The sequence below is a fragment of the Mastacembelus armatus genome, chromosome 13 (genome assembly GCF_900324485.2).
Source record: "Mastacembelus armatus chromosome 13, fMasArm1.2, whole genome shotgun sequence".
Taxonomy (NCBI): domain Eukaryota; kingdom Metazoa; phylum Chordata; class Actinopteri; order Synbranchiformes; family Mastacembelidae; genus Mastacembelus; species Mastacembelus armatus.
Window position 1 is genome coordinate 24,386,814 of NC_046645.1, and position 27,850 is coordinate 24,414,663.

The following is a 27,850-nucleotide window of genomic DNA, read 5'->3' on the forward strand; positions in this document are numbered from 1 at the left end:
TTTTCAGTTTTTTCAATTTTATTTTTGCCTTTTTCATTGTTTCAAATAATCAAACTGATGCGTAAACACATAAATTATGGCTCTGATAGACTGAGGACTGAAGACCACTTCATTCCGGACTGAACCCAGTCTGAATCCCCATCAAACTGCAAACTGTGTCCTGGTTGTTCATGGTCACTTCTTTCTCGTTTTGTTTTCTGATGGTCACTGGATTTTTGTCATGTCAACAACAGTTTCTCTTGTGTCTCTCGACAGGTGGGAATGGCCACAGACACACAAAGGTCCTGCTGCTCCTACATAAAGTTTTCAGACCGAGTAAGGTCTGTTGACCTCTGACCTCTGCCCATTCATTTTAACAAATAGCTGCTGCATCCAGTAATTAGCAGCTATTGGACACTTCTCAACTTCATTAAAAACTGAATAAAGCGCCATAAAAGTCAACTCAAGCACATTAACTTCTGGTTTGAACCCAGTGATCGTACAGAAAGGTACTAATCATGACCCTTCACTGAACTTTAAAGGATATTTCTGGGGTTTTTCATTAACATTAATGTGTCTCCAATAGTCTAGTGTTATTTTCTGAAATGATGAGTGTTAAGTTCTGTGAGCTCACATGGAAAAACCACGGACTAGTCCTTTAAATCCAGTCCAGCATTGTTCTGGGGATTCAGACCAGGACACACAAACACACAGCAGCAGCAATAGGAGGCAATTTCTGAATGTTTGTGGTCTTTCACATTTGATTTTCTGTGCTGCAGCCGCTGTGAACAGCTGTGTGCTCTCAGCTCCATGTGGTGATGAAGTTGATATATTGGTTAATGTGCTGATCTCTCTCCCATGATGCAGTGCTGCAACATTAACTGATTCCAAATATTCTGATGAATCATTTTCCTTTTTAAAACTTTGGGTTTGGGAGTGTTGGTTGTGATGCAACATTTCACAAATGTTAAGATTAGTGGACAATAAAATAATCAGCCGCTTCACCATTAATGAAAACAATCATTAGTTTGCCTCACAATGCTCCTGTGTGTTTTCGTACTGGTACTAAAGTAGTCTTGCACCTTTGAAACAGTTTAAGGCCAGAGGTACTTTGACACTACATTAAAAAAAACTACAAAAACAGCAGAAATCAAAGTTTTGAGTATTGTTTTGAGTATTGTTGTTACAGCTGTGTTGTTCATTTGGCGCTCAACCACAGAGCAAAGTGTCCTGCTGATGGAAACTTTGGCTGTTGCAGGATTCAAACCTGTGACCTGTCAGTTACAGGACAAGAAAAACTCTTAGTTCCTTGGATTCAGCAGGCTAAAAAAATCCCAAACAAATACTCAAATCTTAATATCAAAACTAAAAATGGATGAGAAACTCTGACACTGATCATTTATAAAAACAGTCTGTAAACAAAGGCAGAAACTGATTTTCTTTTTTGCACATAAAATATACACCTTATGTTCAGAGGGTTCGCAGGAAAACAACATCGTAGCATTTATTCGTCTTATTTTTCTGAAAATAGGATTAAGATATGATCATTCCTATCGTACGCAAGCATCCGTCATTAATCGTCTCTTCATGTTTCAGCATTAATCACAACTCATTTATTTTTTTCTTCACATGCACATTCTCTCCCTCAGTCTGTGTCTGCAGACTGCGACGTCCCACAGCTGCACACGGAGCGAGTTTGGCAGGATGGATTGGTTTTACTTTGTCACCTGACAGCACTGTGGGCTGTGTGCATATCCGTACACTGCACTGAGATTTTTACATTTGCAGAGGTCACGTAGACCGATTCTGGATTGTGTAGGTAGAAAATAAGAGATGCTGCTAAAATAGTCTCAAACAGCTTCTTACTGAGGACGAAAGGGGTAACATAGTAACATGAACCGACCCAATCAGCAGAGGGGTGGGAAGAGGAGGTGGACTAGGACCACCAGAGCAAAAAACTGCAGTGTTATTGTCCAAAGGAGTCCCACTTCTTCACTACACAGTCGTGACATGTCACATAAACACATCAGACTTTTGTAAACCAAAGTAAAAGAGATTAAAAAGCTGAAAACAGCTGCAGGATGTAGAGACTCTTCTGCTCATTCTATATGTTTCTCAGTTCTCTCCTTTATCAGGGTCCCGCTGTTACTGTGAAAGGAGCCGACCTGAGCACTGAGTTGGATCTGTTGTCCTGGGACACACGGGACACATGTCCCTGAAGACACAGCTGCTGTGAGAAAGTCTGACCTCAGTGATTTCTACCAGCACTCTGTCATGTTTCCAGTGATGGAGTCATGATCTCTGCTGTCATTCAGGACCGTCCTGCTGTGATTACAGATGTAATCTGACTCACTCATGGACATGCAGCTTCTGACGACACTGATGTTCTTGTGAACGTACAGGGCTCATGGGGAATGTTTTTTTTTTTTTTTTTTAAGGCAGCTAAAAACATAAATACTGAATCAACAATAATAGGAAGATTTTCAGAAAAGTACTGTCCTTATGTAAACTTAGGATGCAGGCCACGTGCTGCAAAAGCCTCTGTCCACAGCTGGAAGTTTGGCTGTTTGTTGACTTGACTTGACTGACGTTTTCTTACTTCAGGAACAGAAGTAAGAAATGGACTCCAGCTCTTTACAACAGCAACGATCAATTATCTACTTCATGCCAAAACCTAAAAGTATAAAACTCTGCAGCAAAAGAAAATGTTGCTTTCACCAGTTCTCCTGGAGAGACATCACAGAGGCAAGGTGACGTCCAAACTCAGTATTTGTGCACCCCCCCTCCCAGCCACGGCAACGTACTGATGCTCACCTGCTCCACATATGAACTACAGAAGGTCACGCTACAGTTGGCTTCATTAACACCCCAATATCGCCTCATTAAACACACACACACACACGCACACACACGCACACACACACACACGCACACACACGCACACACACACACACACACACACACACACTGCTGCTGCTTGGCTGTTGTGGTCTGGGGCTTTTACAGAAAACAAACAAACGATTAAAAAAATAATAACTCCCATGAAGCTTTGGGCTCTCTTCCACATATGAAGTTGTTCGTAACAGCTGAGGAGGCGGTGATGTCAGTGATCACATCAATTGATCGACCGATGATGTCACTGAGTTAGCCCCTGCCTTCGTCTGAGTCCAGGTTAGTGTCGATGAAGAAGTCAGGAAGAAACTATCCTTCTTTCTCCCTGTGAGAGTCATGGAGGGATGGGGGGGTGTGGATTTCAGGGGTATCAAGGTCAGGCTTGGGGTCAAAGGTCATAAGATGAAGAAGCAGTCGGTCATAAAAGAGAAAAAGAAGAGGAGGGAGACAGACAGCCAGCAGCCATCAGCCTTCCATTTATCAGACACAATAAAAAGAGAAGGAAGAAGTGATGGGGGTCAGGGGGCAGACTGGATAAAGACTCCAGGGTTCACTAGCGGTTGTTCTTGGCAGCCTCCTTGGCAGCCAGAATGAGAGGAGTCAGGCTGGAGAGAGGCTTCGCCATCTTCAGGAACTGATGCTGAGGGAGGAGACGGAGAAGAGGGAGCAGGAGGGAAGGAGACATAAATGGAAGATGGGAAAAGAAAAGGATGAAGGAGAGAAGGAAGAGTGGGAGTGGGAACAAGAGAGGGAAGAGAAAAGAGAAATATGTCACGTCACTGAGCAACGAGAGAAAACAGCATCTGTCTCTGCTGCTCACTGAGCCAGTGCTCAGTGTTGCTTTGATGCTTTGACTAGTTATGTTGTCACTAACCAGCCCAGTAAACAGTCTCCTCCCCAACAACAACAACAAGTAGATCCAGTCTCATTTGCCTCTGCTTCAAAATGATTTGGGTCTAATATAAATACATTTACCATAATATATGGACCCCACGTTTATTCTGTTTTCCTAAAGAAACTAGTGCAGCAACACAAGATCTTGTTTGGAGCTGCATCAATATTATAAGGTCAAGAATCACCTTGAATTATTCTTAATCTTCGATTTTTAAAGATGGAATTTAGCTTTGTCATTTTAGAAGTGACAGAAACAGGATAGGTCAGATGTCATTAATGGATAATGTAGATAAATAAACATGTAACGTTCCAAATAAAGTAAAAACAATGAACTTGCACTGGTTTAATGTGCTATTTTATAGTTGTTGGAGCCTGTTGAGGTTTGGGCGGTTTGAGATGGAGTAAATATTCTGGCTCTGATATCTAAACATTCATGTCTTCCAGGGGGTCACACTAATTTTTAAGACAAAAATATTCTTAATACATGTTACACACGTCATACATACACACAGTGTACCTGCAGTAGCTCTTTAGCCGACCCTCTCTTCTCCACGTCCATCTCCAGACATCGGTTCAGGAAGTCTCTGAATATCGTCGACAGCTTCTCCGGGTTCTGCAGCTCTGGCGTCCCGTTGGTGGCGATGAGATACAAAGCCTGGACAACAAACACACACACAAAACACTCTCGTCTACATCTCATGATGCACATGAAAATACAGAAACACTTGCTTAAAGGACCAGTCTGATCGCTTTCTATATGAGCAGTATTTCAAAGACCAGTGATGAAGTGCTCCTACTGAGCAGATTTAAAACTAAATCACCGGCCGTGTCTTTTAAAGCCACGATGCAGGATCTGAAAATGGTTTACTCTGGTGCTGTCCAATGGGGGGAGTGGACATTTACACACAAACCCAATGTACAAGTCCTGTTTCTCCAAGTGGAGGGTCCTGAGGGTTGAGGGTTTGCTTTCTCCTCTCTGAGTTATCCTCTGCCTGTTGGACCCACTCCTTTTCAAAAACATTTATATTCAGCCAATACAATATTCACAGTAAACAAAACCTCACCCTGAGTGGATTTTCATTCAGGTACGGCGGCTCCCCCTCCACCATCTCTATTGCCATGATGCCCAGGGACCAGATGTCCACTTTAGGACCGTAGGCTTTGCGGGTCACGACCTCGGGAGCCATCCAGTACGGCGTCCCGACCATGGTGCTGCGTTTACTCTGCTCTGGTGTGATCTGAGCGCAGAACCCAAAGTCAGCTGGAAGAGGAGGGAAGACAGAGTCAGAGTCTGTAAAAGTCTGAGATATATGCTTCCTCATCACGTTAATGTAGTTACAAATGAAACTGTTCAGCTGACTGCACAACATTTACCCACGATCAATAATCAGTGCTCAGCAAATAGCAGCAAACTGACCCTCCACCATAAACAAGGACTGAAGTTTTCCTCTTCTATTCCTTTTATTTTTGAATAGCTTTTGTGTATAAAATGTACTAGATCAATAACTATACCTTGACTTTTGTCAAATGAGCAGTAGCACAGTACCATTTATCACTCGTATCTCTGAACAGAATCAGAGCACCCCCTGCTGCTCAAAATAAGCAGCTACAACGAGCATCCTCAGTTGATTGATTGATTGATCAGTGCTGCTGCCTTCTAGTTACACCAGCAGCACTGAATCAATCCATCAACTGATTGTTTGAAAGAATGAAACAGTGGACTGACTGAGTTTGACGGAGCCATCCATGCCCAGCAGGATGTTGTCACTCTTGATGTCTCGATGGATGACCTGGTTCGAGTGGAGGAACTCCAACGCCTGCAGACACTGGAGAGAAAATGTGAATATTGAAACAACAAAACACAGGTGGAATAAAAGAAACACATTAAAGTGAACAAACTAGAAATAATAAGAGTCATGAATAATAAAATAAACATTGTCATGAGGATGGTTTCAGCACCACAGACCAGCTATGATGTATATGTCACACACACACACACACACACACACACACACACAGACACAGACACAGACACAGACACAGACACACACACACACACACACACACACACACACACACACACACACACACACACACACACACACACACACACACACACACACACACACACACACACACAGTGTCTTATAGAAGGGAATCACATCATGTGGGTGTGAACCCAGTTGTCCTGTGTCAGGGTCTGAGAGGAACAAGCAGGTCATGTGTGTGAGTGGAGTCATGCAGATCCTTTTCTATCGTCTTTCAGCAGAGCTGGCGGCTCCAGGCCCATGAGTTTTGATGCTGTGAGCAGCATTTTCTCCTGACTTGTGTCAAGGTGTTTAAAATTACAATCACTGTGGGGAATCGTCCGCTCCGTGTCTTTTCATTCGTTTCCGCTCGGCTGGTGTCTCACCTCTCTGCACACAGCAGCTATTTGAGCTTCGTCCATACAGGTTTCTGTGACGACGTCGGTCAACGAACCTCCGGCCAGGTACTCCATCACCACCCAGAGCTCATCACCCACCAGGTAACTACAGGTAAAAGACATCAATAAACACAGTTATTCATTTTATCAAAGGAACTCTACTTGTCAGACTGTAGAGGACAGTTCTGCTGTTTATTGGTGGAGCCGCATTATTGATCACTTTGGTTTTGGATTGTTCCTCCAATCAGACAATTAGTCTGTGACATTTCAGCTAAAGGTGAGATCATTAGGTCTGACCAGCAGCCACAAAACAAATTCAATTTACCACAACGTGAAAGAGAGAACATCCAAATTAGCACTGATCAGTTTTCTCTTGATTAACTAAACACTGAGGGCAGAACAATGGATTGGTGGTTAGCACTGTTGCCTCACAGCAAGCAGGTTCCTGGTTTGAAACCCATCAGGGGCCTTTCTGTGTGGAGTTTGCATGTTCTCCCTGTGCTTGTGTGGGTTTTCTCCAGGTACTCTGGTTTCCTCCCACAGTCCAAAAACATGTATGTCAGGTTGATTGGTGACTCTAAATTGCCCATAGGAGTGAGTGTGAGTGTGTGAGGTTGTTTGTCTCTATGTGGCCCTGTGATGGACTGGTGACCTGTCCAGGGTGGACCCCTGCCTTTCACCCAAAGAGAGCTGGGATAGGCTCCAGCTGATCCCTGTGACCCTGGTTAGGAATAAGTGGGTATAGATGATGGATGGATGGATGGATCAACCCAACACTGAGTGTTGGTAAAATATAGTGACTGGAAGAACCAGAACTATATAACTACATGTTATGCACCATCCGGCTCAGAAGTTCACAACAGGTGATGTCTGTACAACAGTGTAGTGTGGGTGCTCTCACCCAGGAGGGACGGGCACTTGGTGCAGAACGTGAGACACAGGCAGTTTCCCTCAGTATCTTTATAAATATCACCAAGTTTTAATTGAGTTCTCCTGTGACTGAACTTGTGTATGATCTGGACACATCACTAAACTTGGGCTTAACCCTCCTTTTGTTGGGATGTTCTGGTTCAGTCTAATTTCTTATCCTTTAGGATTTTATTCTTATCTCTTATTGGGGCTTCATAAGGTTTAAGTTGACTTGGCCAAACTCTTTGCTTGGTTCAGAGGAACTTACTGCAGTTTGTCTTTTTGAAAGTTTCAGTCTGTGTTTATTGTCCCGTGTACTCAGGGATCCAGAGCCGACCAATTCCTTCTTTTGGCAAACACACACAGTAAATCAGAGGCAGTGAAAACGTTTCCGTGGTGATGACGGTGTTATCACCAGTCCTTCATGTCCCTCAATTCGAACAAGCTACTATAGCAACCAGACCCCCGGCCCCAGGACAACAACACTGAACTGGATAAGCTCTGATCCTGGTTCAGTTTCACCGGCTCCTGAAACATCTGGAACATTACACAGATATTTCCCAGTTTCCAGGGAGAGAGAGACTGTGTTTTTCAAACTGTTTTACTGCTTTCAATATTTAGTCCGAGCAGCAACACTAACAGGAGGATCCCTGCCAAGTGTGAACTGCAAAAACTAAATATAAGCCTCCAGCTTTTAAAACTGCAGCCTCCACAATGGTCTGTCTTCAGCGGCAGCATGTTAAAGCAGCACGAGGGGCTCATGGTGGGGGGTTTGTTTGAGGCGTAGCAGCTTTAAGTTTGGGTCTGGTCTCTGTCAGTACCAATTTACCAGGTAAAACTGAAAAAGGTGATTTTACTGAGGGAGAACACCATCTCTACATGTTGAAACCAATGAAAGAAATAGTCACTTTTTCTCTTCCTGACAGTAACTACCTGCCCGGGCTGACAGATTGTAAACAAATAGAAAGGAGACACCGTGGACTGGATGCTGTGTGTGTGTGTGTGTGTGTGTGTGTGTGTGTGTGTGTGTGTGTGTGTGTGTGTGTGTCTAACCTGTCCAGGTAATTGACTATGTTTGGGTTCTTGTTTTCCCTCATCACCAGAATCTCGTTGATGATCAGCTCTTTCTTCGGCTGCTGCTGCAGGTTCATCTGCTTGATGGCGACCTGAGAGAAAAGAGAAATATTTGCCTCTGGCTGCAGTTACAGCTAATATTCAGGCAGATCAATCCTTCGAGTGGGACACGGTGTGGGGAGTACACTAAAAGGAAGACAGATGGACGAGTTTATTAAATGAAATAGATGATGTTACAGAATGAAAGAAGATGAAAAGGGAAGATGGAGCCAGAGGACGGGCAGCCAGCTAGAAGAGGAGGGGAACCATCTAAATCCATAGGCAGTGACGGGACATTAAAACCCAAGTAGAGACTAATCCTCAGAGAGAATCAGAGAAGGATTAGTCTGACAGGTGACCTGAGCTCCTTTAAAATGAACCCGGGACTCACAAAGATTGAAGCCAGACTTAAGTCCAGTTACAGACACTATTCTCACTGTGCAAACTTCCCTCAAGTCTGTTCCTTCTCTTCTTCACTTCACTGTAGCTGGTTGGAGGCTGACAGCCTGGATGACCTCACAGTGTAACATCCAGGCATTTTATGCCTTCAGATTGGAGAAATCAACTTTAACTCTTTCAGCATCTTGGTTTAACTGAATTTTACTTTAAAGCTGCAATAGAGTCTGAGCCTAAACTGGTCTCTGACACTTTGTTTAGACAAAGTGTTCAAATATTCATCCAAGTAGTTTCTTTTCTGCTTCTTCTTTGACCTCAAACTGTTTATGCTTATATCCTGTGTGTCTGTAACTGTGTGGGGGTTGTCGGGGTTACTGCATCGAGTCAAACCTCAAAATCCTAGAATCTGAGTAAAAACGTTAAAGTCTTCCTGTGTCTGAGTTTATTAGAGATGTAAAAAGAGCTGAAGGCAAAACCTGAGTCTTGTACAATAGCTGGATCTTTCTTCAGGATTTTAGACTATTTTATCAGCTTAGCTCTGTGAGTAAAATCTACGTTAACACAGGAAGGACAAAGAAACTCACCTCCTGTCCTGTAGCGATGTCTATGGCTGTGTACACTGTTCCCGACGCCCTGAGAACACACAGAAACCCTTCAGATTCCCACACATACAGATGCTGCGCTACACTGATAACACACTCTTTCTGTGGAAACATAAGTGTTTGGTCGGTTTCTGGACTAAATATTTATGGACTGGAGAAACTTGGGTGACTGCAAGTCACCAACTAAGTCTTGTACGTGAACACAGTGTTACTAAACAACCCCACTTCCAAAAAAGTTGGGACGCTGTGTAAAATCTCCATAAAAACACAAAGCGATGACGCTGCACTGTGGGAAACATGGGCCTGTCCTGTTTCTGAGACATGTTGCTCCCAACAATTTCCAAAGAAAGAAAGAGACAGTAGCTAAATCTGGCACATTATATTTTTCTGTGCATAGTCTATGAAATAAAGGTCATAAACTAAACATTAAGTGAGTGAACCAACTGCAGGAGACTTGATACGTCAGCTCTGCTCCTAATCACTTACCCCTGTCCAATCTTCTCAAAGCGTGTATATTTCTTCTTAGGGTCCCCAACACTCACAATCGTTCCTGAGTCAAAGACAAAGAAAGAAGCAAAAACTCACTCAAACAACATAAACTGTATAAATCTGCAAGAAGAGAAGCTCAGGCCCTAAAATCACATCTGTTCATTTTACAGTGAATTTGAATGGATAGAAGAATGCGTTGTCTTTCTATCCATCCTAATTCTACTCTACGCTCGTCACACTCGGGCCAATGCAGCATGCTGACCAGGGGATGGAGCAGAGAGAAAAGAAGATAGGTAGAGAGGGAAGAAAAGTAAACAGATTAGAAACCAAAAGGAGAGTCAGGTTTAAACAAACTGAAGACAAATGAAGGAACAAAGGAGTCGAGACACAAGGAAAAACAAAAAGAAACAGAGAAAAAGAAGAAAAACAAAAGAGAAACGAGCAGCTCTGTCTGCAGCTCAATTACCATCAACAGGAAAGTGATCAGACAACAGAAGTCACTGCAGCTGAAGGAGACTGGACGATGGAAAGAGGACCAATCAGATGTGAGGATTGGACAGAGGGGGCGGGGACAGTGGATATCAGATCTGTCAGTCAAAGACCAACAGACGTACAGTATCCTGGTCTTACCAGCTGAGGGAGACCTGAGCACATCTGGATCAGCGTGGGGCATGGTTTAAAAAAATATACAGGCGTTTATTCAACGGGGCAAACACACTGCAGCACATTTCAGTACCGGGAAGTGGGGGCTTTAATTTTGAAAGGATCAGTAGGATGTTTAATCTACACAATCTTAAAAAAGACAAGATGGTGCTTCAGTGTTAAGGAACATCTGACCACTGAGAGGTTGCAGGACGTTTCTTTGTTTACGTAACGTCTTTCATAGTCACTCAGATGTTACCATAAAACCATTATCTTCATCATGAGATGGAAGCCTAAGGTCATAAAGTGCAGTCGACTTTTAACAGTAAAACCACAGGATTATAAAGGATTATGAAGGAAATATCTGCAGCTAATTTTACATTTAGAACTGTGCCACTTTAAAAGTACAACACTTTGAGTACTACTTGTTAAAATGAAGAACAGTTTAGTACTTAGAAAAAATCTGCTGATTTCAACACCAAACTGCCTTAAGTCTAAAATAAACTCAAACCCTGTGCTCTGAGAAGGTGTGTGTGTGTGCAGAAAAACCTGATGTGATGAATCAGCCTGTCAAACGTAAAAGTGTAAATGAGGCTAAAACTAGCAGATGGAGTCCTCACTGAACTACAGCAGGTAAAAACAGCATTTGCATTATTACTGCACAGAACAAGGACCTAACAAAAGCTTTTAAATGATCAAAAGTAGGAAAATGTCACTGGACTGAAACCAGGTATTTCTCACTGTTAACTGGTCAACGTGCTTAGAAAATCTGTATTTTACCCAGTTTCATGCTTCAACACAAACAATATGGCCAAAGGTATGTGGACATGCACATATTACTATAGGATTGCTCTTCTGTTCTCAGGTTTGGCACCAGATGTTGAATAAACATGTTAGTGATGTTCCACTGATGACGCAGGGAAAGTGCCAATATTCAGACTACTGGGAAATGGCAGAAGCAGCTGGGTTGCTGAAGTCAGCAGGTGTCCACATAGTGTAGTTGTCAAATGTACTGGTGATGTTTTTAAAGTCACTTCCATATACTATAATCTGCATAATGCAGAATCCACTGTATGAGCTGTGTAATAGTGTTTTGAAGTATCACATATTTATTTTCATGTTTGTCCACATATGTGACGAATGAGCCTTACGTAGTTTCTCCAGGATCTCCTCGTCCGACATCTTCTTCTTCCGGGTTTTGTCCTGGGGGCGGGGTACAGAGGGCCCAGGGGCGGGACTTGCACTGGGAGGGCTGCTCGGCGCTCCTTCCACAGAGGGGGCGGGTGCGACGGCAGCAGTGGCAGCGGCAGCGGCAGTTGGCGGGGAGATGGGGGAGGTTGCAGCATCTTTGGTCGGAGGAGGAGGCAGCGGCTCGATCACTGAGCGAGTGTAAATCTGAAAAACAGAAACCAGACTGGGTGAAACGACGGTAAATGAAACTTTGTGATGCCTACTGGTCTGATTCATGACACAATAACATCTATTCATGCCTGCTGCTGTTTGTTTCTCATTTTGTATGAAGTTCACTGATAAATAAAAACTATTCAAGGCATAATTTTTGAACACACCCTCACTTTAGTCAAGTTCATTTATTTATACTGTACTTTTAAAAAACAACAAACTTGAAGTCCTTTACAAACCGAGGAAATTAATAGATAATTTCATTGATACATTTAGTCAAAACAAATCAGATCAATAAAAGCCAACAGAAAAAGAACCCATGAGAAAATAAAAGCACAAAGTTTGTGTTTTTACTCCGGACCTGACCGAGCTGCTGAGAAAAATATAAACATAATATAAACGCCCACACACACTGAAGGCATCAGGATCTCATTAGAGCACAGGTCCAGGTAGAGATTAATGTGTGTGAGAAACATCTGAGGACAAGCTGGACCTGGACGACTCATCTGGGACTGTTTAGTGCAGAGAAGACCTTCAACCTTCAGCCTTAAACATGTTGAGGCCTTTTTGTGTCTGACCAGTGTCACATGTGGACTGTTAAAAACACCTGTTCTGCCACTCGTACTATCAAGAGCCTGCAAACACGTTTTATGTACCAAACTCCTGTTAAATGGAGGGAATCTGGTTTTTATCGTTCATTAATAACATGTGGAAGTCAAGTGTGTGATTATCCTGATTTATGTCATGTGACAGGATTACTGTTTTGGTTATTTTGAAGTGAAAGGTATAAAGATGATGCTTCAGTGTTCAAGTCTGAACTTCTCTAAATGTTCACGCAGACACAGGAACAACATGTAGACTTCACAGCTTGCTAAAACTTTTCCTGATATATTTCAGACATGGTTCTCACACAGGGACTTGCAGTATGTTTGGGTGTCCACAGATTTTTAGTGAAGCTCAGATGAGCCACTGCACAAGCTGCAGCTGGTGTTTCCTAAAATGCAGATGTCCATGTCTGTGCGTGTCCATCGAACGCTTCATGGTTGGCAAGATGCTCTTTTCATTAAATACTCCCCTTTTTTCTCCAAACATGCCTTCAGTGACTGTGGTAAATATCAGTTGTTGCAGGAGTTCACTGACATTTTCCAGGACGGTGTCAGACGAGTGAACCAGCACCTGTCTGGAGCAAATGTTACACCAGACCCTTTGACTTTTCAGTAACCTGATGTGAGAACATCAGCAGGGGGAGTTTGGGCTATGGGGACAAACCTGTTGACGTGTTAAAAGTCCTAGTTTGACCGTTTTTCCAAACAGGACTGCAAATTAAAAAATATGTTTGTTTTGGTCTCATTCTGCATAAACAGGACTTTCACAGCCGTTGGCTAATTTTCAACATGTCTTTCCATTATTTTAGTTCAAGTTTCTAACTGTGTGGACATTCTTGCTAACTCTGACCACCAGCAGCGAAAAGGTGACGATGTGATCTAAGTCACGTTGTGTTAAAAGTTTCTCTGAAACATTTTGAATGTGGACCCAACAAACCAGTTTGTGGGGGTCAGAGAATGCATTGTGCCACTGAGGGTCCTCACAAGTACAGAAAGTCAAAAACATGTCCTTACCGATTTGGTGTGCTCTGGTCGGGGGGCGATCACCGGCGGCGGCTCGGCCTCATCTTCGTCCTCGTCCTCGGATACGGTTGCTATGGCAGGGGTCTCGGACACGGCCTTGGCGCTCTGTGTGATGTCACAAGGTGAGAGAGGGCGGCGCCTCAGTGACATCAAGGTCACGTGAGCTAAAAGCGACACTAAACCCATCATGATACCACTGTCACTGCCCCCACAGCATCACCGTCTCATTCTGCCCGTCTGTCGCTCTTCTTCTCTGCCTGTGTTTCCCTAAAGTTAACCTGTCATTCTTCTTTCTCTCTGTCTTTCCACCTGTTTCTCTCGCCCTCCTCTCGCCATCGCTGTTGGTATCTCAATGCTCTGGTCACATCTAGATTCTGATGCCATTCACCACACAGCCTCTCTATCCCTCCTCTTCTCTCCTCTACCTCCCTGCCTGACGCTCGGCCGGTGGCCAGGCTGCAGAGACGGGGAAACGGTGAAAGGAGAAAAAGATGCTGATTCACAATGCAGAGAAAAAGGGAGAGAGGGAGGGAGGAAGAGGAGGGCACCTCAATGAGTGCCATCATCATCACTTCCTTCTTCCTCCATCTTTTTAGTCACACCTTCAGTTTGGTTCAGTGTCACCTTCCAGACACCGACTACCCTGCAGCAACAACCTCTTATTTATCTTATTTTATTAGACTTTGACATCAGTAAGGACCAGTGAGGTGTGTGTTGCTGCACAGGTGAAATACCTGCACAGGTCTGTGGACTGACCCAACACACACTCAACAGATTATCAGGTCGGCCTGTTTACAGTTTATCTACCAATACTGGCCTATGCTGACAGACTCCATCAAAACTAATTTGGCTCTCAGTGACACAGATAATAGGCTCTGCAGATTCATATTAAACACACTCAGCTGCTTCTCTCTGGTACCACTGAAGGAAACCTTCACTGTTACCAGCTGCTTTTTCAATATATTTACAGGATTTTAATTATTTTTTCCAGAGATCAGCTAATTCACTTATGATATGGCTCCTCTGTCTCTAAAGAAACTTCAAAAAAAGCTTTAAGGCTCCATCTGTCTGGATCCTATGGACGCCCGTTTCCGCCACTGGGATGAAAAATAATAGACCCTCAAAGTCAAAATAACAAGATACTTAGTAACTCAAAATAATGAGATACTTTCTCAATTTTCTGACTTAGTAAGTCAAAATAACAAGATACTTTGTCAATATTCTGACTTAGTAAGTCAAAAACCCGAGATACTTTGTCAATATTCTGACTTAGTAAGTCAAAATAACAAGATACTTTGTCAGTATTCTGACTTAGTCAAAATAACAAGATACTTTGTCAATATTGACTTAGTGAAAATAACGAGATACTTTGTCAATACTCTGACTTAGTAAGTCAAAATAACGAGATACTTTCTCAATATTCTGACTTAGTCAAAATAACGAGAGACTTTCTCAATACTCTGACTTAGTCAAAATAACGAGAGACTTTCTCAATACTCTGACTTAGTCAAAATAACGAGAGACTTTCTCAATACTCTGACTTAGTCAAAATAACGAGAGACTTTCTCAATATTCTGACTTAGTCAAAATAACGAGAGACTTTCTCAATACTCTGACTTAGTCAAAATAACGAGAGACTTTCTCAATACTCTGACTTAGTCAAAATAACGAGAGACTTTCTCAATATTCTGACTTAGTCAAAATAACGAGAGACTTTCTCAATATTCTGACTTAGTCAAAATAACGAGAGACTTTCTCAATATTCTGACTTAGTCAAAATAACGAGAGACTTTCTCAAAACTCTGACTTAGTCAAAATAACGAGAGACTTTCTCAAAACTCTGACTTAGTCAAAATAACGAGAGACTTTCTCAATACTCTGACTTAGTCAAAATAACGAGAGACTTTCTCAATACTCTGACTTAGTCAAAATAACGAGAGACTTTCTCAATATTCTGACTTAGTCAAAATAACGAGAGACTTTCTCAATACTCTGACTTAGTCAAAATAACGAGAGACTTTCTCAATACTCTGACTTAGTCAAAATAATGAGAGACTTTCTCAATATTCTGACTTAGTAATAATGAGATACTTTCTCAAAATTCTGACTTAGTAATAATGAGACACTTTCTCAATATTCTGACTTAGTAATAATGAGATACTTTCTCAAAATTCTGACTTAGTAAGTCAAAATGAGATACTTCCTCAATATTCTGATTTAGTAAGTCAAAATAATCAGATACTTTCTCAATATTCTGACTTAGTAAGTCAAAATAACAAGATATTTTCTCAATATTCTGACTTAGTAATAATGAGATACTTTGTCAATATTCTGACTTAGTAAGTCAAAATAACGAGATACTTTCTCAATATTCGGACTTACTAAGTCAAAATAAAGAGATACTGTATTTTATTTTTCATCCCAGTGGCGGAAACGGGCTTCCATAGGATCATTTATCAGGACATGATGCTTTTTAAGGGCATAGTCTCTTATCTGAAAACAAAACAGGTGCTGAGTGCAGGTTTGACTGATGTGGTTCTGCACTGTGACTACATTATGGTTGTGTTTAATTGAGATAACTGGTTATGAGCTTATTAGAACTTCATTTTCCTTTTCTAAATGAAAACATGTGCAAATAAATGCAAATAAATGTTTCATTTCTTGATCTAAATTCAACTTTTTAAAATCAGTTTGAGTTTAAAGACAAATTAAAAACTTAATTTTTTTGCTCAACTACAAAATAATCCAGTGATTTTCCACACAATGAAAAAGAAAAATCCAATCTAACAAAAAGAATTGACATTTGGATCAGCACTGATATAATCCTGTCAATACACATCCTCAGATCATCAGCCAATAAAATAACTTGCATTAACATATCTGGCTCAATACTTAACAACACATCTCACATCTCAGGAAAATGTTTTTTCTTAAATTGGAAATTAGCTGTTCTCCAAATCCATGAATAGCTCAGCTGTCAGGATGAAACAGAGATTTTCAGAGCTGTTTGGATTTAGAGTTGGCGTTAAGAGGAAACACAATCCTGTCAAACATCAGATTAAACCTCATCAGATCAAACCTCATCTCCTCCACTCTTCCTTCTATGCTGCTCGTCGTCTCAAACTGCAGCTCTCCCTCCGGTTTCTCTCAATCCTCTGCAACTATTTCCCTTCAGGACGGTTCCTCTCCAGTTTCTGCTCAGCTTTGTTACCCCTTACACCAAAAACCTCAGCTCCATGTCCTGACTAACCTGCTGATGGTTTGTTATCTGAAACCCATGATTTATTTTAGCATCTGCAGGTCAGGTTGCTGACTGACATTTGAAGTATATCTGATGGATATTGTAGTTTTATTCACTTTTAACATGTCGTACATTTTTACATTTTATTTTGAGTTGGATTTTTTTACATGCATGCTGTAGGGCTGTCCTTCAAGGAAAATCCAAAAAGCAACCTAAAACTTTACACGCCTTTAATAACGTAATAATTGACATTAATCTAGAGCAAAGGCTGTCATTTTCTGTTATCTCTGTTATTATTGTTTGAAGTTGACTTATTATTACTTCTTATTTTTCTTCTTATTCTTCTTCTTATTATTATTGAAGTGACTTTTATTACTGACTATATTACTGACTTTTCCATTTTGTAAATCATATACATCTGGAAATGACGTTAGTGGGAGGATACAACAAGAAACCAGCTACTGAGTTGGATTTAAGGTGGACTGGCTGCGTGACACAGTCTGGTTATGGGTCTGGCTGGTTATCAGGCTACACCTCACATTTTCTTTGGTTCCTCCTTCCAAAAAATCCACCACAGCAGCTTCCAAACGTCAGATTCGAGCAGCAGATAAACATGAACAAAAATAATGTGACTACTGATCCCACTGACAGCCGATCACAGCCAACATGATATGTTTTGCACTGATGGCAAACACACATGTATGGACATAACTGAGTGATGCTATGAAAGCTTCCTCACAGCCATGTCAGCCTGTGAACAGGTGAAAGAGGGACACAGAGTACCGAAACAGTCAGTCTCACCGTTGTGGTGGAGGAGCTGTAGGCATCTAGAGTTTTATCTGCAGGGAAAAACAAGAAGATATTAGAAAAAGCAATAAGAAGAAAGATCAGGATGTGTGTGTGTGTGTGTGTGTGTGTACCTGTGAAGCTCATGTATTTTTGGCTGTTGGATGTTTCTTTTGAGTCGTAGAACTTTAAAACATCGAGGACGGCCTGAGGATTCTTCTTCTGCTCCAGCTTGGTGATGTTGGACGTCTGCAGAAGCCGAGCCCACTGCTCCGGCATGCCCTACACATATTACACACAAGACTGTATTATTCTTGCCCATACTGCATACATCATTCAAACAATGTAGAGCAGACATCACAGGTTGGACAGCTAATGACAAAAAATAAAAATAAAAACAATATAATCCATTTTGAATTCAGCAAACCTGGAGTCCAGTCAATGAAACCAAACTGGAGGTTTGGGTTTAGAAAACCCTCCAACATTTCGAAGAGAAACTGCTGACTGGAAATGTTACAGACTTTAGACATTCTTTAGTGCACAGTTAGAAACACTGAGGTCTGTGGCTACGCTCACTAGAAATGGGTGCTCAGCTGACTCAAAGACACAACGTAGAATCTCTGTCAGGTAAAAACAAATTCAGAAGAACATCTCAAGGCCTAAAGGAATAACTGGTAAACGTCATGGCTGCATGGTCGGACACCAGGGGGAATCTCTGTGTCTTCATGCATAATGTCAGGGTGGCTGTGGAGCTGGGTGCAGCAGGTCACTGACCCTAAATCCTGAAGTAAATCCACCTTTAGGAGCAGTGGGTCAAAACCCAGACCTGAACCCGACCGAGTTGATGTGGAACGAGCTTAGAGAGCTTACACTGAGCTACAGCAGCTCTGAGGGGACAAACACTCTAAAACTCCTCCTGAACATTATACAGGCCTGCAGGAAGTCCTGAAGCAGATTCTACCACTTAACTCCATGGTTCACTTAGTCTCTCCCCCAGCACTGGGTAACTTTGAAATGTGCCCTCAATAAAAACTGTTTATATTTTAAGCACCTTGTATTTGTCTGTACTTGTGACTCAGATGAAGATCAGATCAGGTTTTATGACAAATTAGTAAAAAAAATGCAGTAATTTGAAAGGGTTCACACGCACACACACACACACACACACACACACACACACACACACAAACACACAAACACACGCACACACGCACACACACACACAGGCTTCCTAAAGAGTTTTAACAAGGCAGTTTTGTCATATTTGTACTTGTCACATAAGTGGGTCACATCTCCTTGTTTTCCCTCTCTCTCTCCAATCATCTGTCAGGGTCACTCCATCACACACTCTTTCCACTTCTATTCAGGGCTCAGCATCAAAACATCATTTCATCCATCTCTCCATCTCTGTAGACGGCTCTTCTGTTGTTGCTCAGTATATTTTAAATGACCACTGTTTATGTGCATGTTCTGATGTTTACATCCAATTTCAAAGCTTCATTTTCTTCCACCGCTGCAGAACAATGGAGGGAGGCCATGACTTCATGTCTCACAATCACTTTCTGGTTTTGCCTCCACTGCTCTAACGCTTTGCTCTGGACGACTGAAGCTTCAGCATGTTTTCATGCAACTAAAAAACAAAAAAAAACTAAACAACTAAAAAAACCAGATCAACCCAAAAGTTCTGACTGGTTCTGTGTGTCCCCACAACATGAGTAATAAAACAGCCTGAACACGGTTTCAAAGGTTTAACCCCAGGCTGTGGAGCCCAGTCAGGCGGATCAAGTGAGTCGGCTGAACAAGGCGTCTTTGTCTGATGTGATGATGTGATTATTTGCCAAGTGTGTGTGTATCAAACACACAGACACACACACATTTACACACAACAATGAACATGGGTCCTCTGATAAGCACTTAAAACGTGATGCAAACACAGACACACACTGTAAATGTAGGAGTGTTACTGCACACAGGGGAACAAACACACAAGTCTACGCTCACTTACCGTGAACTCTCCGGTGACAGCATCGAAGCCGACATGGATGGTGTGTTCGAAATCAGACGGTAAAGAAATCTCTGGACGCTCCTTCTTTTTATAGGCTGAGAGGAAAAGGAGAAACAGATTTTCAGTGACTTCAAAGAAACTTCTGTCAAACGCTGCAGAGATTCTGCATTCAATGATTAAACCTACTGGAACAGAAAATCCTGCATCTTTAAAAATGCCTTTAAAAACAGACAAAGAGATTCAAGTTCATTAAACTTCCCTGAAAGGTCTTTAATTCAGTGATAAATAATACAGAGGAACAAACCACAAGGGGATTTTAGACTGAAAATAAAACTACAGACGGCTCAAAAAACAAAGGCGACGCCATATGTGAGGCGATCCTCTGGGCCCCCGAGATGACTAACGATGCTGCAGGACCACCTGCAAAGCATCATGGGTAACTGATCTGTGTTAAATCCCTCAAAAACATCCTGTAGCTTGTTTCAAGGAAAACGAGTGAGTGAGAGAACGAACCAATGTTCTCACCCATAAAGACGTCCACAGGTTTTAACATGGTACAGATGATAATAGAATATAACTTTAATTATCCCCCAGTGTAAAACTGTCTGTTGGCCACCAAGACAAAACAGAATAAGGACATGCACAACATGGAAACAACTGAATAAGATCCGTTTTGCATCTCTGATTCATAAAAAAGGTTGCACTACAAAATAAAGTAGTGGCAGCTCTGTCGCTTCATGGTTCTTCAACATTTCATTCATAAATACCAAAAGTAAGGTGGTACTGGCTCTCAGAGTCCAACGTCATGTTTTTTGACTTCTGTTGATTGTTTAGGCCTGGACATTTAGACACTGTGCACACTACAGGTCATTTTGACCCAACTTTTCATGTGATTTCACTGCCAATAAAATCCCAGCTTGTTGCCAGTGTTGGTGCTAAAATGCATCACAAGTGGATGGACTGTGTCCTGATGTGTCCTGATGTGTCCTGATGTGTCCTGATGTGTCCCTGTCATGGATGTGCACTTGGCCTTGTGAGCTTGAAGTGTAAGTGACACAGCAGCATTAAATCTGATCTGCCAGACACCATGGAGATGCATATATGTGTCTCTGCTTGTGTTAGGATCATTGAAACACATTTTACAGCCAATTAAAAACAAGGTCAGAGTCTCTTTCATTTAACTCTTAACTGTTCAAAGATGATGAAAACAAATCACCACAGTCCCTTTTATATAGAAAACCATTTAAAGAAACAGTAAAGATCACGACCGACAAAAATGTGTTTTTCACAAAACAGACAAATTCAGTGTGACGCTCCTGTAAAGTGGCATCTGTCCCTGTTAAATCTCCAGCAGCTGTCAGGGTCAAATGTCAGGCTCTATTAGGGGATTTAACAAGCACTAACAAAAAGCTAATCAGGTATTTAAACCACTGTTGGGTCGATGTCATTAGCATAATTTATTACAAATTTATAAAAATTATAAAACTTTTCTTTTACAATCACACAGCTCCAAAACATCAAGCTAATGTTCAGAGCCACACCCAGCCTGATTAAAATGGTTATTTCTAAAGAAGCAGCAGCAGTGAGATTCCTGTTGTCAGCAGGATAAAAATCAGCACTGAGCCATGAAATGAAAGAAACGCTGATTTTATAGGCATCTACAGCGTTTGGTGCAGCCATGAAATACATGAGGTTGATTTACGGTTTTTATGTCCCGATACCTGATCACTGCCATTACCAACTCAAACTACAAACTGATCAGGTTTGTTCTGCTCTGTGCAAAGTAACACAAATCAGATTTATTTTGCAATTTGTTCTGAAAAGCATGTTAATGATGACAGAACCGTTTCAAAGTAGAGATACAATAGTTTATATCTCCAGAACCATCCTGTGTACAAATGTGTCCTGTGTCCATAGACAACTGTCAAAGCATCTAAAGGTTAAGATAAATTCATGTTCATGTATTTTTAAAGTGTTTTGTTTAAGGGGGATAGTGCTGCATAAAAAAAACAATCCCATGGTGCATCTGTGACACCGTGGTCTCGGTACTCACTCTTATCGCTTCCTCCGGTCAGGATGAATCGGATCGATCGGTCTTTCTTCTTCTTGTCCTCCGGGTTCGGCGGCAGGGGCTTGGAGCCGTGGTTGAGGGGGGCGGGGTCCTTGTTGCAGGAGCCAATCATGGTGCTGGTGTTCCTCATGGGCGGAGCTGGGGGCTTGTCCTCGACCTCCCCATTATCAGACATCTTCAGCTCGGCTGCAGCGACTGCTCCTGTACAGAAACACACCAATCACAGAGCAGGAAGGGTGAGCGGCGAGAAAAATCAACGAATCACATGCAAGCATTCAGATGACACAGCAGTTAAAACAGTGACTGACTGATTAAATGTCTCCAGCACAGGAAACAAACAGGTAACTATTCACATTTTTCATATTTTATAACATTTATTTCAAATACACTGACGTAATAAACTCCCATTGTTCAACTAGAAAATTGCATTTCCTGCGGAAGATGCGTGTGAATACTGAAAGCTGAATGAAGCTGCCCAACATTGCTGAAAATGGCTGAAATGCATTGCTGATTAAGCTGAAGGCTGAAATGCAATCCTGAAGAATCCTGGAAACTGAAATGTAAAACTGGAGTTGGAAGCTTAACTTGTTTAATTAAAAAACTATTCAACATTGCTGAAAAGGCTGGAAAGAGAATCATATGATGTAGAAATTGTTAAAGAAAGAAGTGTTAAACTAACATGAAAGAAGACAGTGTAGGGAACGAAGGAAGAACTAAAGGATTTAAATATGAGAGAAAAAAAGGGAAGAATGAAACAGCAAAAAACTGAACTTGTAGAAAGACTGTATAGACAGAAACAATGTATAGTTTAAAAACTAATAAATATTGCTGAAAAATAGAGAAGGTAAAGGCTGTGTAAGCAAATCACAAATATTTGAAGGACGGTTTTCTTGGAGAAAGAAGAGAAGATGGAAGGAAAGACTGACAAAGGGAAGATATGAAGAAATATGAAGTAGTATGAATAAAGAATGAACAGATGTGCAGTGATAAAAAGGCTGAAAGGGAAAAATGTGCTGGAAAAGAGAAAATATTAGCATTTCTTAGTTTCTATTTTGAAACCATGAAATAAAAATGCTTTTATTTTAAAAGGCAGCCTGCCGCAGAAGACTCATGTAACCATGACTTAAGATCTGAACTTTAATTTTGATTATTTGTTATTCTTTGGAACACTGCATTAACTTCCTGTAAATAACTGTAAACTTTTATTGTGAAAGTCTCACCATGCCCTGGTAGCAGACACCATGGCTGATACTAAAAATGGCCTCACTTGGTGCCTGAAGCTGTATGCCAATAGGCAACGACCATTTTTATATTGAGTTGCTGTTTCAGGGCTTATCTTGAAAAGACAAAGTCCGGCAGGAGACTCTTGGGACCTTTTATTAGAATCAGGACCTTATTTTGAATGTACCATATACTTTACAAAAATGTAATATCTTCCTATTAATGACTATAGACTTTTATTGTGAAAGTCCAAGCATGGCCTGCTGGGAGACAACACCATGGCTGACATTTAAAACAGCCACAGAGTCACTTGCTCGAAATAACTGAGAATGGCCCCCATGTGTAACAGCAGTGGACATTAGGCAGCCAGTCAGTCTAATTACCAACCACAGACAGCTGCTATGCTGCTATTGCTTTGTGTTGAGCTGTTGCTATGGTGACCTAAGCCCAGAGTGGGAGGGGGAGTGACAGTGACACAGCCCTTTATACACGCTGAGTAGAGAAACTGAGAAAACTTCACCTCACAAAATGGAGGACTACAGAAAAACTATAAGACCTATCAAAATTCTTTTATTAACAGTGTCAGGAGGCTTCAACAAAGAGACTGATCCACTTATTGTGAAGATATTCCAAAAAATGAAGGATTGGTGGCGAGTTAGAACCAGCCTTCATTTGTGTTTTTCACTAGAAATGCTGGAGCTCTTTATAAAGGGAGTGAATGAGAGATTGAGCAGTCACTCTCTTTGGCCACCTGGTGGAAAAACCATAGGTCCTATCAAAGTGAGAGTAGCATTACCCGAAAGAAGACAAAAATCTCTACTACTATGATGTACAAATTGTTTGTTAAGCTGAAAGTTGACACAAGAAGAGAAGAAAACAGACAAAAAAATTTGAAAAAAGCTGAAGGGCAAAAGCTAGAGCGTGTGATGTCACTGATGACATCACGCGCTGTAGCTCTCTCCCATAGACACCAATGTAAAATTCAGGAAAGAGCTAAAAAAAACCCATAAAACTTAAACTGCGATTAATCAAAAACCGTAACAGATATCAAAAAGCTGAACACAAGACTAATAGATTAATGCCTTCTGACCTGTTTAAAGGTCGAATGGTGTTTCTAGCTGAAAGTATGCTGAAGTAGTTAAACCTGAAAGAGGACAAAGTTGAAGAGGATTTGAACATTCTCTCCATTCATTTCAATGGGACAAAAAATTTGAAAAAAAGCTGAATATCTTAAAAAACATGAAAGATATCAAAAAGCTGTTCACAAGCAGTAATGTCCTTAAGAAGCTGAACGTTTTGATATTTGAACGGTCTTTCTAGCACAAAGTATGCGGAAGAAAATAGCAACCGAAAAACACACGGAACAATAATAATAGACACAGGATAACAATAGTGTGAATGCTGAAGCAGCAGGTGTTGAAGCAGCATTCACACTATCACAAAATAATCCCTTAACAAATTACTTAGATCAGGAATCAATTCTTTATTATTGACTAATTAATAAATTTCAGCACCACTGGCAACTAACAGATCTGTAATGTATTTCTCTGGTGTCATATCGTCCTACCCACCCTGTACGTCCTATGTGGACCCTGTGAATTGTTCTTGCTGTCGAAGGTGCTATGGAAATAAACAAGCCCTGCCTGCTATTTCTGAATGATCCTACTCGTCAGTGAAAGGCCTGGTTCTCCCAGGGTGCTGTTCAAAAAGCTTTTCATGCAATCATGAAAAAGAAATAACCTCAAACATGGAGATATTAAATACTGGCACAGAATAGTTTTATTCCCATTTAAATGGAACAATTCTCGTTAATTCAGTTTGAAGTAAAATATTAAAACACCAAGTGCTAGTTTGGTTGAAGCCAGAAAGACAGAACCAAAAGTTTCCATTTGCTCACAAAGTGGTCTGTTTGATCCACACACACACACACACACACACACACACACACACAATGCTGACTAAATTATGGTGTGTGAAAGCACACACAATGCTGACTAAATTATGGTGTGTGTGTGTGTGTGTGACTCAGATGTAAATGCTGTGCGAAGGAAAACAGCAACTTTCTGCCCAAAGTACGACAGACACACACACACACACACACACACACACACACACACACACACACACACACACACACACACACACACACACAGTTTTGATGCAGCCAAAAAACAAAGACACTTTAATGACCGACACTGTCACACAACACATAGACTGGATGAAATTCTCCAGTGGACACAAGACGCCTCAGGAGAGTCTACGAGGGTCAAAGCCCACACAAACAACACTGAGGCTGTTTATTGCACCTCAACACAAACAAATCATTAATTAATAAAATCAACACTGTCAGACTGAACATATTTGTGCTCAGGCTCATACGACCATAGGTAAAACATAAATGAATGCTGATGGTCCCCGAGTGCCCCAGATGATTCTCCAGGTGAAAACAAACCTTTTTAGCTCAGCAGGTCACTCCCACAGTTTCCACAGTAAACAGCTGAGCCTCAGGCTGTAGTGCAGCCCTGTTGAATCACTCTGGTCTGATCTGAACACAACAATCCTCCTGGGTCCAGACCAAAACCACCACATCAAGACCCTCTGGAGGAAGTGGTCCCAGCCCAAATGAATTCATAGTTTGTGGTGGGAAAGTGATCTGACCTTGATCTGGTCTAATTACACATTGCTCTCTGCACGTCAGACCAAGTGGTTCCTGAAGCCTGGTGCACTTTGCATGCTGGGAGGCTGCTAGAGATGCTGGCAGCTATTGGACAAAGCACAGAGCTACGTTTCCTTCACATCGGACCAGTGAGCACACCGGATCATCTGATGTGGTAGCTAAAGCCCTGATCCACACCAGAGAAAACAACCACTGTCTCAATTTTTATTTCCTGGCACAGGTCAAGCTCCATTAACACCAGATCCTACATTTCCCATAATGCAGCTCATCTGGTTTTAAACATGCCAAACCTCTGATAACATAACCAGGGTTATTTCCTCAGACAGGACAAAGCTCCTCCAGCCACAGAAAACTGTTTCTCAACAGCAACAACCAACAAAATCAGTCTGTTTATGTCTGTGAGAACGTTTTCACAGCAACATGCAAAAGAACAAACACATCACAAAAACACTCACTTTGTCTCTTCACAGAGCACCAGCCAAAATAAAAGCACCACAGTCATTTGTCACCGTGATAATCACCTCTCACTGAGCTGGGCTATGACCAGCAGCTGCTGTTTGTGAGGGTGTGACAGCACCATGCACATGATGCATTTGCACCGCAGGCGAGTGAAAATCACAAGAAAATTAACAGGACACCGAAAAAAAAACCCCAAAAAACTCTTTTTTCCTTTCAACAATTCATGAAAGTCACAGTTTAGATTTTTTCTCTTCATAATAAACAAAAACCACTTTGCTATCAGATTCATTAGTGTCTCCTTTTGCTGCTTTATCTGCTTTTGTCATTTCTGTTTGTTTTGTTTATTTGTCCTGGGCACACATCTATCATCATATCATTATCATCTATTAATACCTACAGATAAAAAAAAAATAAAAATAAAAAAAAAAACAAGCAACAAGAAACAAACAATCAGCTGGAGTGTTGATGCACAGCATCAGAAATTCTGAAATCTAAGTTTACAGAGTTTTAATCAAACATAAGATTGATGGCCTCACTCCACGCAGCAGCTGGTGGTCTTACCTTAGCAGGAGCAGATCCACATGTTCACAGCTTCAGTCTGACCCACAAAGAAACAACAACAAAACTGATCTGTGTGTCTGAGGAGAGAAGATGTTGATCAGCAGAGTCGAAGTGAAGGAGAGAGTGAAGCTCTGACGGCCTTTTGTGACCAGAACCACCTCCCAGGGACTGTGATGTCACCGTGTCACAGGTGACTCACAAGAAAGTGGGAATATAGCACACACACACACACACACACACACACACACACACACACACACACACACACACACACACACACACACACACACACACACACAGGAAATGCAACAGGAAAACCTACCTCTGAACACACACACACACACACACACACATTGTGGTGTCTGCAGGTTCTGTGTGTTTATCACATCACACACAAACAATCCCTGTTTAACATACACACACATCACACACAAACACAAACACACACACACACACAGGAAATGCAACAGGAAAACTAAACCCACCTCTGAACACACACACACACACATTGTGTGTCTGCAGGTTCTGTGTGTTTATCACATCACACACAAACAATCCCTGTTTAACATACACACACATCACACACACACACAAACACACATACTGTTTAGAGGAGACAGAGCTCACATTTCAGACACTGCTGTCAGTTTCAACAGTCATGTCATCAAACAAACCCACACACACACCTTCTAAAAATGATCAGCAGACGATGTGTAACAGTCTGAGGGTTTTCCCAACCAGACAGAAACTGTCCAGTCACCTTTGTCTGTAACACCACACTCAGACACTATCCAGACAACACACCATGTTGGGTACTCAGTGTACTTTTCTGCAGTAACTGTAGAATACCACACAGTAAAAATCCTCTAAGTAAAAGTCCTGCCTTCAAAGTATTACTGTAGTAAAAATCCAAAAGTACCATGATCCAAATGTACTTGAAGTATCCAAAGTAAAAGTAGTCATTGTGCAGAATGGCCCATTTCACATGAATGTATCTGATATTATTGGATTCTAATTATTGATGGATTATTGTGTTGATCACTTTAATGTTGCAGCTGGTAAAGATGGAGCTGATGTTAACTACCTTATATACTTCTAATTTGAAGTACTTTATATACTGCTGGGTAGATGATGTTAACTACCTTATATACTTCTAATTTGAAGTACTTTATATACCGCTGGGTAGCTGACGCTAACTACCTTATGTACTTCTGATTTGAAGTACTTATATACGCCGGGTAGCTGGCGCTAACTACCTTATGATTTGAAGTACTTTACATACCGCCGGGGTAGCTGACGAACTACCTTATGTACTTCTGATTTGAAGTACTTTACATACCGCCGGGTAGCTGACGCTAACTACCTTATGTACTTCTGATTTGAAGTACTTTACATACCGCCGCGTAGCTGACGCTAACTACCTTATGTACTTCTGATATGAAATACTTTACATACCGCC

General features: G+C 41.5%; 1 protein-coding gene across 1 annotated transcript; it reads right to left on the bottom strand.

Annotated features, from left to right (window-relative positions):
• pak1 (p21 protein (Cdc42/Rac)-activated kinase 1) lies at positions 1-26,491 on the bottom strand. Its single transcript, XM_026298750.1, has 15 exons — positions 26,392-26,491; positions 21,456-21,674; positions 19,403-19,497; positions 17,532-17,679; positions 17,413-17,450; positions 13,362-13,475; positions 11,493-11,736; positions 9,697-9,760; positions 9,193-9,241; positions 8,153-8,265; positions 6,179-6,296; positions 5,492-5,591; positions 4,830-5,026; positions 4,283-4,420; positions 1-3,511 (listed from the first exon to the last, which is right to left on the bottom strand). The coding sequence occupies exons 2-15, from the start codon at positions 21,646-21,648 to the stop codon at positions 3,425-3,427; spliced, it is 1,698 nt and encodes a 565-aa protein (XP_026154535.1). The 5' UTR covers positions 21,649-21,674; positions 26,392-26,491; the 3' UTR covers positions 1-3,424.
• Between the last annotated feature and the right edge of the window lie 1,359 nt (positions 26,492-27,850).

Bases quoted from the DNA above. Each gene is read 5' to 3' on its own strand.
- pak1 (XM_026298750.1), bottom strand. From the start codon at position 21,648: ATGTCTGATAATGGGGAGGTCGAGGACAAGCCCCCAGCTCCGCCCATG. The intron at 13,476-17,412 runs GTGAGACTGACT...GACATCACACAG, and splicing joins ACAGCTCCTCCACCACAACG to AGCGCCAAGGCCGTGTCCGA. The intron at 8,266-9,192 runs GTGAGTTTCTTT...CTTTTCTCTCAG, and splicing joins ACATCGCTACAGGACAGGAG to GTCGCCATCAAGCAGATGAA.